This window comes from Biomphalaria glabrata, chromosome 5 (genome assembly GCF_947242115.1).
Source record: "Biomphalaria glabrata chromosome 5, xgBioGlab47.1, whole genome shotgun sequence".
In the NCBI taxonomy this organism is placed as follows: Eukaryota; Metazoa; Mollusca; class Gastropoda; family Planorbidae; genus Biomphalaria; species Biomphalaria glabrata.
In genome coordinates this window covers 34,977,369-34,992,530 of record NC_074715.1, presented here as the reverse complement: position 1 = coordinate 34,992,530, position 15,162 = coordinate 34,977,369, and the positions used below count along the sequence as shown (strand labels likewise).

At 30.5% G+C, this 15,162-nt stretch overlaps 2 protein-coding genes across 4 annotated transcripts; one reads left to right on the top strand and one right to left on the bottom strand.

Moving 5' to 3' along the window:
- Positions 1 to 661: 661 nt before the first annotated feature.
- On the bottom strand, positions 662 to 6,331 carry LOC106061059 (probable tubulin polyglutamylase ttll-15). Its single transcript, XM_056029643.1, is given in 2 exon segments — positions 662 to 4,609; positions 6,315 to 6,331. Coding segments are annotated over 2 exon segments (1,416 nt in total). The 3' UTR covers positions 662 to 3,210.
- Positions 6,332 to 8,720: 2,389 nt separating this feature from the next.
- Positions 8,721 to 14,677, top strand: LOC106061082 (uncharacterized). 3 transcript variants are annotated; one of them, XM_013219153.2, is made up of 5 exons: positions 8,721 to 8,865; positions 12,367 to 12,438; positions 12,611 to 12,719; positions 13,248 to 13,346; positions 13,688 to 14,677. In XM_013219153.2, the coding sequence occupies exons 1-5, from the start codon at positions 8,848 to 8,850 to the stop codon at positions 13,714 to 13,716; spliced, it is 327 nt and encodes a 108-aa protein (XP_013074607.2). In that variant the 5' UTR covers positions 8,721 to 8,847; the 3' UTR covers positions 13,717 to 14,677. The 3 variants fall into 3 exon arrangements, with proteins under 3 accessions (XP_013074607.2, XP_013074599.2, XP_013074618.2); XM_013219145.2 differs by lacking the exon at positions 8,721 to 8,865 and adding an exon at positions 10,911 to 11,363; XM_013219164.2 differs by lacking the exon at positions 8,721 to 8,865 and adding an exon at positions 11,575 to 11,825.
- Positions 14,678 to 15,162: the final 485 nt, after the last annotated feature.

Genomic DNA, 15,162 nt, shown 5'->3' with positions numbered 1-15,162 from the left:
TGCAATAGTGTTGTTAGTTGTATGTTAAGTGGTCAGACAAGAAAATAACACATTGGCATGGTTAGTCAAGTATGTACTTTAAACTAAAAAGCATAAAACTCCAGCTATTTCGTTTTATATTTCTTTAGTTACTAAATCTAAATATGAAATTCTAAATATATTTTATTTAATGAGATTTAAACTTTAACAGTATAAGTAAGATTTTCCATTATAAATAATATAATTTTAAAAATATAAAAGTACCCTTCTTTTCTAAAGGTTTTAATTCAAGGCAAAAATACAAGCACACATATTTATTTAGACATTTTCTTTCCTTTTTTTTTACAATAACATGTGTGCAAGAAACATCTTCCTTATTACTGATTTTATTATGGAGAAATATTTCTACAATGTTAAAAGAATTAGATTGAATCATAGGCATATAGTTGGATGATTAGCAAGGTCTAGATCAACTCAATATATGTGCACAAGTGTTATTAACAATTTCAGGTGGCTTTAATCATGTGCACACACTGTCTTCCCTAAAAACATCAAGTTTGTGAAAGTTTTATTATTTGATAGCTCTCATTTATTTAATTCTGTGGAAGCTAAACTTGTTTCCCACCATTGTGTAGGCATTCTCAGGTTCTACTGTAACTATGAAAACACCAAATAACTCTGATTGACAAGCACAAACTTTACTATTTCTTCATAACATCACACACTTTCAACTGTCCTTGTGTCTTCTCACTTATGGGTGTTAGCTCATACATTTCAACTGTCCTATACAAATAAAATTAGGTTATACAAACACACACATATTAATCCATGACAACAGTGGTTTAATGTTTGACAAATGAGAAATAAAAATAAACGAAGTTGAATTTTTTTTTTAATACATAAACACTATTACACACACACATTCTATTTTACTATAAGACATACAAAGTTTGAATTTGTATAATTGGATTTAATAATACATTTGGACTTAAGTTTCTTGATACTTATCAGAATGTTAGGAAGGAATTAAAGTTGCTTATAATCTAAACCATGAGTAGAATTTATGAGAAGTGTGTGATGGGTTTACATTTTTTTAATAATGTTCCTTAACTATGCAACCTGTATTCATTTCTAAAGAGAACAGACAGTTATGACTGAAATGACTACCTAACATACATTTCATGTGAAAACAAGCCACTGCCCTGAAATGTGTCATTTAGTGAGATTAATTTTTCAATCATTTCAATGGCTTATTTTCACGCTAACACACTGGGATCAGAACTAGCTGTCAAATGAGGTAGTCTGTTAAGTACATTTAATTTGATTCACATTAGAGATGGTAATTAAATACAAATTGACACCAAAGGAACAATGACACGATAGTTCTCTAAGAAAATGATTGGTTACAAACAATGGACAGCCAAAGACAATATACCAATGATATAACTCAGTAAAAAGTTAATTCTAAGAAACACAGATACATGCAGGGCTGAAAGTATATAACCCAATTGTCAAATAAGAACGAAGAAAAGAAAAAATCAGATATTTGGGATGCTTAAATAAACTGAAAGGCTAGTAGAAAGATAATCTGCTAGGAACAGAGCACCATACTTCAGTATTCACTATATGCTGAAAAGCAAGATCATCTGTTGAAAATCCATAGAAAATTATAAAGTAATAATAAAAATAATGATAATATATGCCAGTGAATTCTAACAAAAAACATACAAGAATTATGTAACAACACAAGACAAAAAAGATGGGAGAATACGACTATATGATAAAAAAAGTAAAGTTTCCCTTTCAGACCTTGTAGTCTCTAGGGCAGATGATGTAAAGGTCATCTGTTTCTGTGGCCTACAGTTAAGGAGGGTGTCATGTTAAGTTAATGTTTTATATTGTTAAAAACATTTTTTCACAGAATTAAATTTAACTATTCCTCCTTAAAAAAAGAGAATAAGAAGTATGACCATGAATTTCAATAGCAACAATAATAAAGGCACCAAGTTAGACAAAAAGATTAAAAAAACAGTAAACATTTTTGAAATAAAGTAAAATGTTTTAAAAATAAAATAGAAAAAAAAAGCATAAGTATTTGCAGATTTAGCCATCAAATATTGCACTTTTAAAAACAAAAGTTAGTGTTGTAAATACACTTTCTAATGTGATCAACTTCCTATGAAACAACATTACTTGCTTCACAAAAAAAATGTTCTCAAGAAACAAATTCAAAGGCAAACAAATACATGCAAACAAACATAATCAATTGGCTGAGGCTTCTCCTTTTAGCACAGTCAAGAATTGCCTTAAATCCTTCAACTGTCACTAAAATAAGCTGTTTAGTGCCTATGCCACATGAACAGTGCTGGATTAGTTATCAAAGACTGACATTTGGTAATATTTTATAGATGATGCTATCACCACAGACAGGCCTACTTATTACAATAAATAATGTATAATAAATTCATATAAAGATTTATTGAACAGTATATACAAATTTTATGAAAACAAATAGAAATTGGATCAATAATACTGAACTGGTCTCAACCTCAATAAAAGAACATTGTTAAAAAATAATAATAAATAATGTATAAAAAAATATTTCGTTTTTAAAAGTAATGGTAGTTCAGAAGCCTTTTCCAGGTTTCAACTTTATGTTTAGGATACAACTTACCTGGCTTATTATATTATATTAGTGAAATATGCATAATTGGTACTTTGTTGGCATATATCTTTTGTAGAGAGATAAAGAATAGTGTGAAGGTCCAAAAAATTGTGTGTAGTTAAAAGTATCAGTATCCCTTTCAAGGCAGATGATACAAAGTCTAACTGGAAGATGGCTAACAAGAGTGTCATGTGATTAGCATAATAACCAACTGGCTTTACTTTCCCCAATTAATGTCAGTATCCATTAGAGTTGAGTGGACTCGGATGTCCTAAAAATTTTGAAAGTCAAAATCACACTTCATTGAGATTTTAACCTGAAACCCCTCATTTTGAAAGCCAGGCTCAGCAACCATCCCCAACGGAATTGACATAAACACAATACATGTATAAGTTTACAGAATAAAATATATTCTTAAATGAAAATGTTCCCGAAAAGTTAATTGACTTACAACACTTAAGAATCAAGAGCTTCTGAGGCCATTTATCCAAAGATGATATATAGACAAAAATCAAAATATTTGCTACTATAAAAATCTAAATTTTAACTAATTTAATATCATTATATTAATTACACCACCCTATATCTTGCTGACATTTGCCAATAAACCACATGTAAATCAGTTGGTTTTTAACATTCAGATGCATAAGTACAGGCCAAGTTGCTTCTGGGGTCCATGTATATGCCATTGACTGCAAAATTGTGGGTGGAAAAATTCTTTTGGCAGTTCCTCTGTGTAGATGCTCCAAGTAAGCTATTTTTAGATCTGTCATTAAGTCTTGATTGAGACAGTGTTTACAGAGTCGACACGCTATTTGACTACAATTAGAAATACAAACAAGTCGCAAGCAAAGCCTGGAGAAAACTTGAATGTCACGAGCAGAAACATGCAAAGAGAGTTTGTCCTTCAGGTTCAGCAGAAATGTTCTTGGAAAGTGACTGATTCCCACTAAATTTAAAAGATTGAAAATAACATGCTTGTAGAGGCGAGCGTTTTCTTTGAAATGATCTGATGACAAATTAGGTGACATGTTGGCTTCCATCAGGTAAATGTTCAAGTTTTCATCAAGCACAAAATCAAAGCGCATCATTTCAAAGAAATTTCTTTTTGATGGGTAGTGTTTAACAAGTTGAATAATATCTTGCTCTTTCATCAAAATAACTTTCTGAATTGCATTGTACATTTTATTCCAAACAATTTCAGGATTTTCCCCATGCTGTAAAAGATATGAGTTGAAAGCATTCTTAAATGTAAGACCTTGATTAGAATAGAATTTCTTAAGAGAAGGTATCTTCCACAGAGGTAGGTACTCATCAGCAACAACATATTTGTCTAAAATGGACGCATTGAAGGGATAATATTCTTGTGGACAAAAACGAAATAAGGCTTCACCATCAATGCAGTAGACTCTCAGTGGATCAATGGCTGTTATAACAGTATATATTCCTATATCAAACTTCCTACCATCAACAAGAAAGGGATTGGAAACATACTCCTGCACAAACGTTCCATTTGTATTTAGGTCTATGTCCTCATACTTTTTTATTTGTATTCCTCTATGCTTGCTGCCTTTCTGAACCCATTGGATGTTCTTGTTTTGAGTAGCAAAGTTTATAAACTCAGCTCTTTTTAAAGGCAGCTCAAACGATATAGGAATAAAAGTAAATTTAGACTGTGCCAGATTGACTTTATTTGTAATATATCCACTTCCTGGAAAATGATTAACTCTCTGATTAGGCTTTAGTTTGACCATATCCACATGCCAATGTTCAAAAGGGTAATCATGACTCCACATGACAAGCCAGTCTGAAGACTTGTCTCCAAATGTAAAGCCTATTTGTTGAAATACACTTTAAACATTTTTTAAGTATCCATTAGGGTCATTATTCTTGGAACTCAGACTTCCTTGAATCCAAGCAGTGGGTAAGTAAGGACTTCTTTTCTCTTTCTTGTCCACAAAAAAACTGGGGAAAAAGGAAACTTATAAGTCAGGATGATTTTTTCTCTACCAAGGTAACTAAATGAAAATAAGTACAAGTTAAAGCTTAAGTATATAGGCCTTCAGTGTTATGGAGTGTGTGTCTATAGATGCTGATGTAACTAGCAAGATTAATGGATGTGATTAGTTAAAAGAGGGAAGCTGCTAAAAGAGAGAGATGATAGAGAAAAAAAATTGGCAAGAGCAATACATTTTAAGTGAATTAAGATACAGATTTCAAATCATTTGACCTCTTGTGCTTTTATATATTTATACATTAAGATTGAACACTGTGAATATTTGTTAATAAAAGTCAAGTTTATTTAGATTGAAAAAGAGAATTTCAAACTTTATTGAAAATTTCTGTATCAAGTCATTTAATGAGCCTACAAGATTAAGTTGGAGCTACAACCGGTGTATCATCTACAGCTTGAAAAGATGCTTTATGTGCCTGAAATTTAAGCTATTTACACAGCAAGATATTGTTAAACAAATTTTTTTTCACTAAAATAATTGATTGGGTGGGGAACTAGGAGTTTCACTAGCACATTGTCTTTAGATTTTAAAAAACTTTTTACAACTAGACATATTTATTTGCCTTGTTCTTTTCTTCTTATATAATACAGATCATGTTATTAAATATAAAAAAATCTAAGTTTTCAATATAAATCTAAAAATAACATTTGAAAAATGGGTACAATATTGTGAATTTATAATGTATAAGATGCACTACATCCTCTGTAAAATATAAAATAATCCTTGATGTAATTACTTTAAAGTTTTTTATTCTCTTTGTCATTCTTGAAAAAAAAAAGGTTAATATGTAGTCAGTAAGGTCCAATTCCTGACACTTTGAATACATCTAAATTTTCGGTATATCAATGCACAATAAGCCAGAGATCACCTTCCACCTTAACCAATCTTTCAACATGGTGCTATGGATGGATTTCTAACTTAAAAAGGTGTGTGTGTCCATACATACATGTTACATATTGTATACTGTACACCTGAGTGGCCTAGCCTGTGTTAGTGAGCCTAAAGAAGGACAAAGACTCTTTGTTCCCTTCCAATTTGAATTAGACAGATTTCACTGTAGTATAACTATAGTAACAATTTAAATCAAGCCAGAGGAGACTGCATAGAAAGACAGAGTTAATTTGATAATACAGTAATATCATAGGTGTAGAGTGTCAGTTTGTATATTGTAATTTCCCCAACTTTTGACTTATTTGGTATGTGATCATTCAGTAAGTTGGAATGAAACATTTTAATCATGTTCTGTTCTCTTGGTATGTTACTACATTGATGAGCACGGCTACTCGTAAGACCTGCCTTTCATTTACCATCAGGAACTTTATATGTAAGTACTAGATCAGGGTTGTTGACAGTTTATAATTATATTAGAAAGATACATGAAATTCTCTAGAGCCCCAATATTTTCTCCATCTGATCCCAAAAGTTTTAGGTATCAGGACATTTAATAAATAATTATTAAATTCTAAATTTTGCAACATATTTAGGCCTATTATATAAGATGTGAAATGCTTTGACAATTTATAAGTTTCAGATGCTCTTTAAAAAAATAAAGATTATTACATCCTAGCCAAAGCTCCTGCAGGACAGCAGAGGATGTAAATGGGAAGGGTTCAATAACGGAAACAATATGTTGACAGTTTGAACTGCATACATACCACATACCACATGACATCGGGAAACTAAAAGTGAAGTTAGAAATATGAAATACGTGTACATTTAAAATTTAGTTTACAAAAATTGATTCCCCCAACTTACTCATTTTGAATTCTTAAACACTGCAGTTGATTAAAGTTTACGACAGCGATTACAACAGCAAGAACAATGACAAAAGCAATTATATAAAAGAGATGTCTTTGACTTCTGCACCTAGTCCTTGAAAATTTCAATAGCAGTCTGTAGAGCATTTGTTTAAGGCTAACTTTGTTGTAGTGTAGCCTATATAATGTTTGTCTTCGGAGCCAATCTGATAAAAAAAATAAAAAAGGACTTTTGACAAACTAGTCTATATTCTAAAAAAAATTGAAAGAAATAATAAATAAAACTTATTATTTGTCATTGATTCTTTAAAATAAAAAAAATATAAAGGCTCATAGTCTATTATAATTCCAAAGACAGCAAAGAGATCTATTAAATATTCTTACAATTGCTAGTTCTTCTCTAATGAATGAAACGGGTTGCCTGAATCAGCCAGAAAAAATATTGATATAATGATATAAATAATACATCCGGGCTCTATTAGACTCTCTCTCTCTATTTATATATGTATACAGGGCTTTTTTGTGACTGTACGCACAGGTACGGCGTACCGGCACCTTTTTGAAAAAATTATTTTACTTTTCTTGTATTTTAACGTACATTATTAGTTTTTAATAGTTAAAAGTTAAGCAAACAACTACTGGGTAGGCCTACCACACCTATTTTCTTTTTTAAAAAAGCACTTATATATATTATAATAATATATAATATATATAGGCCTATATATATACTATTAGTTACTATAGTTAATAATATTTTATATAGATTCTATATATTTAATAATATTTTATATAGATTCTAGATCTATAAGTATAATATAAACTATACTATAACTTGAGTATAATTTAATATAATTATTGGTAATTCTGCAGGAGTTCAAGGGGCAGCTATCTTTGTTACTATTTTGTTATTGTTTATGTTCCAAAGAAATCCCAAGATAGTGTCTTAAAAAAATACCAAGAATAAACATTACTTCTGTGTTTTCAAAGCAATGCTATTTTTTCTTTTAATTTTGACTTGGTGTCAATACATACGTTTCTTATTAAGTTATTGTTCTGTCTTCTTATTAATTGTTAAATATTGTCTATATCTATTCTAAATTCTTTTAATTTTTTTACCACGTTCTATTTAAGTATTTTTATCGCCCTTTATATAGATCTATGTCTTTTGAAATGACACAGACTAAATGTATAGATCTTAAATTTAGATTTTAGATCTATAAATTTCGATTCTAGATCTAGAAAATTCTAGATCTTTAAATTTAGATCTATAAATCTAGATCTATGTATAGTATATGTATAGAATAGTCTAGATCTAATATGTTGTTATCTGTTGTTTTTTAACAAATGTTTGTACTTTTTAATACTCATTTTTCTATTAATTTGTTTTAAATGTAAATCTAAGCCTATTAGAATTTCGCCTAAATGCTAAAAAAGGGGGAGTCTTGTGGGAGCGCTGTTACCTCCCCCATTGGTGTCTATTATATTATGGTCTAATTAATAGACTTAATTATTAAGACTAGACTAGATGATACCGGATTAGCTAGATCTAGCATATTTTTTAGCTACAAAAATAAAAACAAACATAAACCCAAATCTGAGAGAAAACCCAACATATAAGATTACAGTCTAAACAATAACAAAGATGGCTGCCCCTTGAACTCCTGCAGAATTACCTAATTATTATATATAATGACTAGATTCTACTTCTAGATCTATAATTAGTAATAGTTACTATAATTTAAACTATAATACTAGATCTAATAGTACTAGATCTATAATCTATATTCTCTCTACACTCTGACTCTACAAAAAAACAATAAAAAAAAATTGTAGATGATAGAGTTTAATCAGTTTAGAGTTAGATATATAGATCTAGATTCTAGCTAGATGTAATCAAGTCAGTCTAAATTCCCCTAAATTAGATCTAGATTTATCAATATTATAATTAAAGTATAATATAATATATATTAGGCCTTATACTTATATCATATATACTAGATCTAGATCTCAGTACCGGTATCTTAGAATATATTATTAGTCAATGTAAATTCTAGTATTAATAATCTTGGTAATTCTAGTTTTAAAATACTTAGATTCTAGGTATTAAAAAAAAACTCATTGAGTGAAAAAATTATTTTTTTCTTAATATTTATAGTTCTAGGCTAGGCAATCTAGATAAGTTAGATATATCTAGATCTAGATCTATAAGAGGATTTCTAAAGACAATATCTTGGGTTTTATTTGGCATGTAAACATAAACAAAGAAAGCCCAATTTCAACCATGGTCTCTTACAGACTGTAGGCCTATATTCCTATAATATAATATTATCTAGATTCTAGATCTATTAGTATTAGTCTACTATTAGTACTATCTATTTTGATCTAGATTCTATATCTAGATCTAGAATAATCTAGATTCAATACATTATACATGGAGTCTGAATGGGAGGTAGATCTAGATCTATAAAATATTATTAGATTATTTAGATCTATGGTAGATTCTTATAACTGAACACCGACTTTCGGGAACTAGATCTAGGTCAATTTTTTATTTTATTTTTTTATTTGGTGAAGGTTTAACTTACAAAAAAAAACTGAAAGCAGATTCTTATTCTGCAACTAAAGAACTATAAAAATAGCTGTGTTCCTTTGTATTACCACCCATAGTCAAGATTTTATTTTAAAATAAATTAGGTCACCTCATGCTCCTATTTTGAACACAGTTTTTGGGCTTTCTCCTTTAGTCTTAGTTGAACAGTGAGCACCGGTGTTGAACACCACCATGTAATTGCTAATAAATTATATATCTGTGTTACTTAAAAATTATTTAGATTGTAGTAAAAGAAGTAGATTCACTTTTGCAATATGTGTATTTATAGTCTATTTCCTCATATACTCTCTCTCTCTCTCTCTCTCTCTCTCTCTCTATATATATATATATATATATATATATATATATATATATATATATATTATATATATATTATATATATATATTATATATATATATATATATATATATATATAATATATATATATTTTATTTATTTAAATACCATAGATATAATCTATGTGTAGAAACAGACAGAAATAAATTTATAGAGATTATAGAGCTATAAATTAATTATTCTAATTTAATAAACATGATATTTTCTACTAGGCTACTTGTATTTTCTCTCTGTCTTTCTTTTAACTCCCATCCAAGGACCCTCTTCTTGTTTTCATAATTTGGATGTTCGTTTTGTGAAAACTTAACATCCCCTCCCTCCCATAGGTGCTTATAATTCTTTTCATGACTCTCTCCCCCTTCCCTCCACTGCCTGTTGGATAGTTTGTGACACTACTCGCTGAGTGTATACCTCTCCTCACCGCCAGCTTATCTTGCGTGATCACATGCAGTGGGCATGGTCTCTGGCTTCAAATTAGCAGCTCACATTTTTTCTTTCATTCGTAAGTTATATATTCTAGATATCTCTATCTAGGTCATGTTTATTCATTGAAAAAAATCATAGATTTATTAATCCCAATAATATTTCTTAATATGATTTTGCTGTGTTCAAAAAGGAGAATGATGTGATTCATTATTATTTGTTTGGACACCCCCTTTTTTAATTTTATTTAACAGCTAACGGTATAAATGTGATTGGAATGTCTTTCTAAAGATGTTCGGAAGCTTATTTTGATATGCCCATCAGCCTACGATCAAACAGGCTCATGATATAGCCTTCATCCCTTATATGGGTATGATTTGCCGGGGGAGGTTAAAACAACAGCTTAACATACATGGTTACCGAGAATCTAAATAACTGCCATCTGCTTTGGAAAAACGGAACAAAATTACCGGAACTTATCTAAAATTGGACATGGCGCAGTCCCGAAACGTCGTTTTTAGCTCCAAACATAAAAACAAATGAATTATAAACAAAAAAAAGCGACCCGTTCAAAAAGGAGAATTCGATGGGGTGTTCAAACTATAAGAGCCTCCTAGATCTATTTATTATATATTAAAAATCTATTCACTACTCACTACTGTAACTGACTTAACTGTCTAGTGAGACTCAAGTCTAGTCACTAGTGTCTTATAAATATAACTATTATAACTTATTAAATATTAATATTATTATTTATATAGTTATAGTATAGATTAGTTACAATTAGTAGTAATATATTATTTATATAGAATCTAGATTTTGATTATTAAAATACTTTAAATGTATACTACTTTAATCACTATAAGACAGAACGTCAGAAGTAGTATACATATAATCATTTATAATGTATATTATATACATAATATTAAAACCAGTGCTTTTTTGTGACAGTAGTAGTAGTCAGTACGCACGACGTACCGGCACCTTTTTCAATGTGGGGAAAAAATTATTACTTATCTTGACTTGTATTTTATTAATAGATTAGTTAGATATATGGTTGCAAGCCAATAATAATAAGTACCCGGTGATTTAGTGTGCCACTAATTAATACTAATCATTTTTTATCTATCTATGACTTTAGTCTAGAAATTTTGTTTAACTCTTGAAATAGCTGAAAAATATTATATATTTTATAACTACAATAAATTAAATGGCTGACCTTCTGGTCATGTGATATACATTCCAGTCTCTTATCATGAAGTACTCGGGTTCAAGAAGCCTGTCAGAGGGAAGCCTAGAATATATATATATTTAGGTTTCTAATGGCTAATGCATAATACTCCTAATTTCTGAATTATTGTCTGAAATTTTGAAGAAAGTGGCTTAGAGTGGTTATAAGGATTTAAAGTGTGTGTTGAGCACTTTGCTATATATGGCAGTGAAATATGGTCCGTTTTTAAGTCTTTGGAGACAACTTTTGGGCAAGAAAAGAATCTCAAACCTCCCACCAATGAGCATTATGAATAAAAGGTTACAGAAAGTCCAGAGAAGAGCAGGATGCCAGGAAGTCCACCAGGTGATCTTAAAGAAGGCCAGATAGATGCTGGCTGCCTACTTCTAAGATACTGGTGCATTGATATATATATATATATACACAGTCATTTTGTTGTAGAAAAAAAAGGTACATGTACTCAGTGATGGATTTGCCTAACTTTTAACTACTAATAAATTAATAATAAATGTTAAAATACAAGAAAAGTAATAATTTTTTCCCCACATTGATAAAGGTGCCAGCATGCCGTATTGGTCACAAAAAAAGCACTGTGTAAGTGTGACAGGAAGCACTTCAAGATTGGCAGCAACAGTTGTGTGAAAAACAACTCAGGACCAGGATAGGCCCGCGTTTAGGGCTAGCATAAAGAAAGTACCCTGTATTGCAGATGGTGAACACACCAGAAGCATGAAAAAGGCTGATAACTTGCTTCAGGGATCGCCCTCTTAAGTCACATGAGAAGTTGTCTCTGAAGACATAAAAATGGTACTGGTATGAATCAGAGTATAGCCATCTTTCTGTGCAATTATGTCTGGTTTTATTGATTTCAATCAAGATTCCTAAATTTGCTACATTCTGTTTTCAAGATTTTGAAAATTGATCATTAGAACGATTAGGTTTTTAAGATTTGGATATTACTACTTTCAGATAATGGCACTATTTTATTTTCTGGGGGGTTTGGAGTATGTTAGGGATTGGTTGCACTCTGAATTTGAAAAAGTGTAGAAGTGTTGTAAATTGAGGTGAAATATACTAAGAGGCTTTTTTTTTTGTTTATAATTTTTTTTTTTAAATGTAATTGCTCTACATTCTTTTGACAAGTTTCTAATAAGCTTAAATTTCATGCTAGTTTTGTCAAAAAGCAAACATAAAAAAAAACAATAATTACATAGTGCATATATCTGACATTGGCTCAAAGACACCATATGAGACATATTACTGAAGAGAATTTTGGGGGGACATGTCTTTTTTTTCTCTTTAGTTTCATTTCATCTTCCACTTTTAATTTTGTATTCATTTCTTCCAGGAAACAGTTTTAATGCTAGAATTACCAGAATTAGATAACAAAAGAACTAAAGATTCCTATCTTCAGATCTTGGTAATCTTTGAAATAATTTGCTTAGTTTAGTTTGTTGTTGAACTTATTGGCTAGATTCACTAAAATGATATTTGTAAGAAAAAAAGAAAAGAGAGAGAGAAATAAGATATAATTATTTATAAATGCAAATGATTTAAATAGTTTCGTGTCTATTTTCCTGTTTTGTTCACAGGGTTTGGCTACAGATAATCCAATAGTAAAAATCAACAATCAGTTGTACTCTAGTAAAATGGCAAATACCTTAGGCTCACATCTTTTTTTAGAAGTTTCAGACAATACAGGTAATTAATAATTTAAAAATTTGTATTTTAAAAAGATCATTGTAAAAATTTAAAGACTAGATTGTATGTTATGTTATTTATGCTTGACCTTCAAGATATCAAGTTTAACCTTGGAGTGTCAGTGAGAGGGTCATGCTAAAGACACTGAATATATTAGGGTGTTTATTGATACATCCATCTAGTCATGGACTTGCTGTATTTCCATCTCTTTAGCTATACTATTTTGACATTAACATCAACATCTCCATTTTCAATTTTGAAAAAATCAAGTTAGTGCAACAAAAATAGATACCCAAAATTCTCAACTTCCTCAAAACCTATTAGAACTTGAAGCTCTTGATGGCTGTTAAGATTTTTTTTTTAAAATATGGTGCTATGATACAAATTTCATACATAAATCCAAAACCATTGTAATGTTTTTAATTACGAAACAAAAATCACATTTGAGTAAATAATAATGATTACTATTTTAATCATTCTTATTCTTTTGTCCTTTTTTATTCCTTCATAACTTGATTTTTATTATAGGAGGTGCAGATGCCATGGTGGAGAAAATGCATGCAAACAGTGTGATGGTTACGGATAAAAGTTTGAAATTGGAGCCTGTGTATCTGGAGAAAAAGCCAAGTAAATGCTCTTTTTTTATACTGGCTAGTTCATTTACATTCTGCTATGAATATTAATGGTGTGCTACAATCTGTAGTTGGTCCATAGTGATACGATGATACCACAGTATTGTTATCCAGTGATTGTAGTTGTGTGCTGCCTCTGGACCATAGCTTTCTGAGCATGCTCTAAGCATGAAAGTAGTGCTATATTAAAAGCTATAATTTAATTTTAATTTTTTCTTACCTACTTTATTTTTTGCAGCATTTATATTTTACTGGAAACTTTTTGGAGTTACATAACAACAAATATGCTGTTAAAAAAGAATTATGTTGTAATAAGGGTTTGCTTATACTTTCCAGATAATGAACCAACTCAGTCCAGTCAGTGACAAGGAGCATGAAAAACTAAATGTAAAAAAAAAACACTCTCTACAAAGATGTACCAAATTAACAACCACTATCTGCATGGAATGAGTCACTATGACAGGAATCACTGTAATAATCAATGTATTCTGTATGGAATGAGTCACTATGACAGGAATCACTGTAATAATCAATGTATTCTGTATGGAAACTTTCAATAACAGAAACTTTTTCTAAAAGCATATCTCTATGTAGAACACTTAGAACAGTGATATCCAAATGGCTGTATTGTGGTCTGAGTTTATTAATGCTCTCTCCGTTATAGTATTATTTTTTTTTATTAAAGGGCAGATGATTTTTAGGTCATCTGTTTCTTTGGCCCATGGTTAAAGAGCTGGGAATCGTTGCCAGAACAATGACCAACCGCCTTTACTTTCCCCAACTTAAGTCAGATACCCATTAGAGTTGGGTGGACTCAGGGGCATCCTAAAAATCCCAAAATTAAAAATCCCAGTCATTACCAAGATTTGAACCCAGGATCCCAGGTTTGGAAGCCAAGCGTTTAACCATTTAACCACTCAGTCACTGCTTCCCCCCACCCATTATAGTAAAAGCTGCTTTAATTATTGTTGGATACCTGTATCTGACTTCTTCAACCATGAAACTTAAAAGATCTTCACTTTTTTTTTTTTTAATTTGTCACTTTTCTCATGTAACAAACTTCCAAAGAAAGGCTCGCATCATGCCTTTTCAGACTGGAGTTTTGTACTAGAATGAGCTATAGAGTACAAGAAAATTCAATCTTGGTAAGACATTTAGATAGACCCACTGATGCTGTAAATCAAAACATTTTTTTTAAGTTGTTTGCAATTCATTGTTCTACAAAGGTTATATGTTGGTTTTTCATCTTTTGCAACAAGATTCTTGTACTTTCTTGACATAAATGACATGCATGTCTATTAACTAATGGATTAAAGCATTTTTGATTTTTGGTTAGCTGATGTTTCAGAGACTCCTGTTCTGGGCATTTTTAGCTTCCGGTGCTGGGATTTGTCATTGTTATGGTCACCTCACTTTATTATTTGTCTAACTCTTGGGTTGGTTTATAGGGCTGTTTTTTTGGTGGATATTTATCATAAATACAATATTTTCAATATTTGTTTGTAATGTTTTAAAAAAATAGTTGGCAACAAAAAACATAGTTGTGTTCCTAATTATTATAGTACTGGTATTTATTTGTAAGATCGTAATAAAATATTTTTTGATCTATTTTCTTTGACTTCATTAATTTAACTTGTGTGATGCTATGGTAATTATTCCATAACAGAGGTTAGTAGGATAGCTCTGCTCTCACAAAGGCAGCAGGACACATATTTGAGGACCAAAGAAAAAACCTTACCAAAGACAGGCACAGAAGGCCCCCTGCAGACTATTGCTGTCTGGCGTTTTGTATTGTGTGGTCATTTGAAATA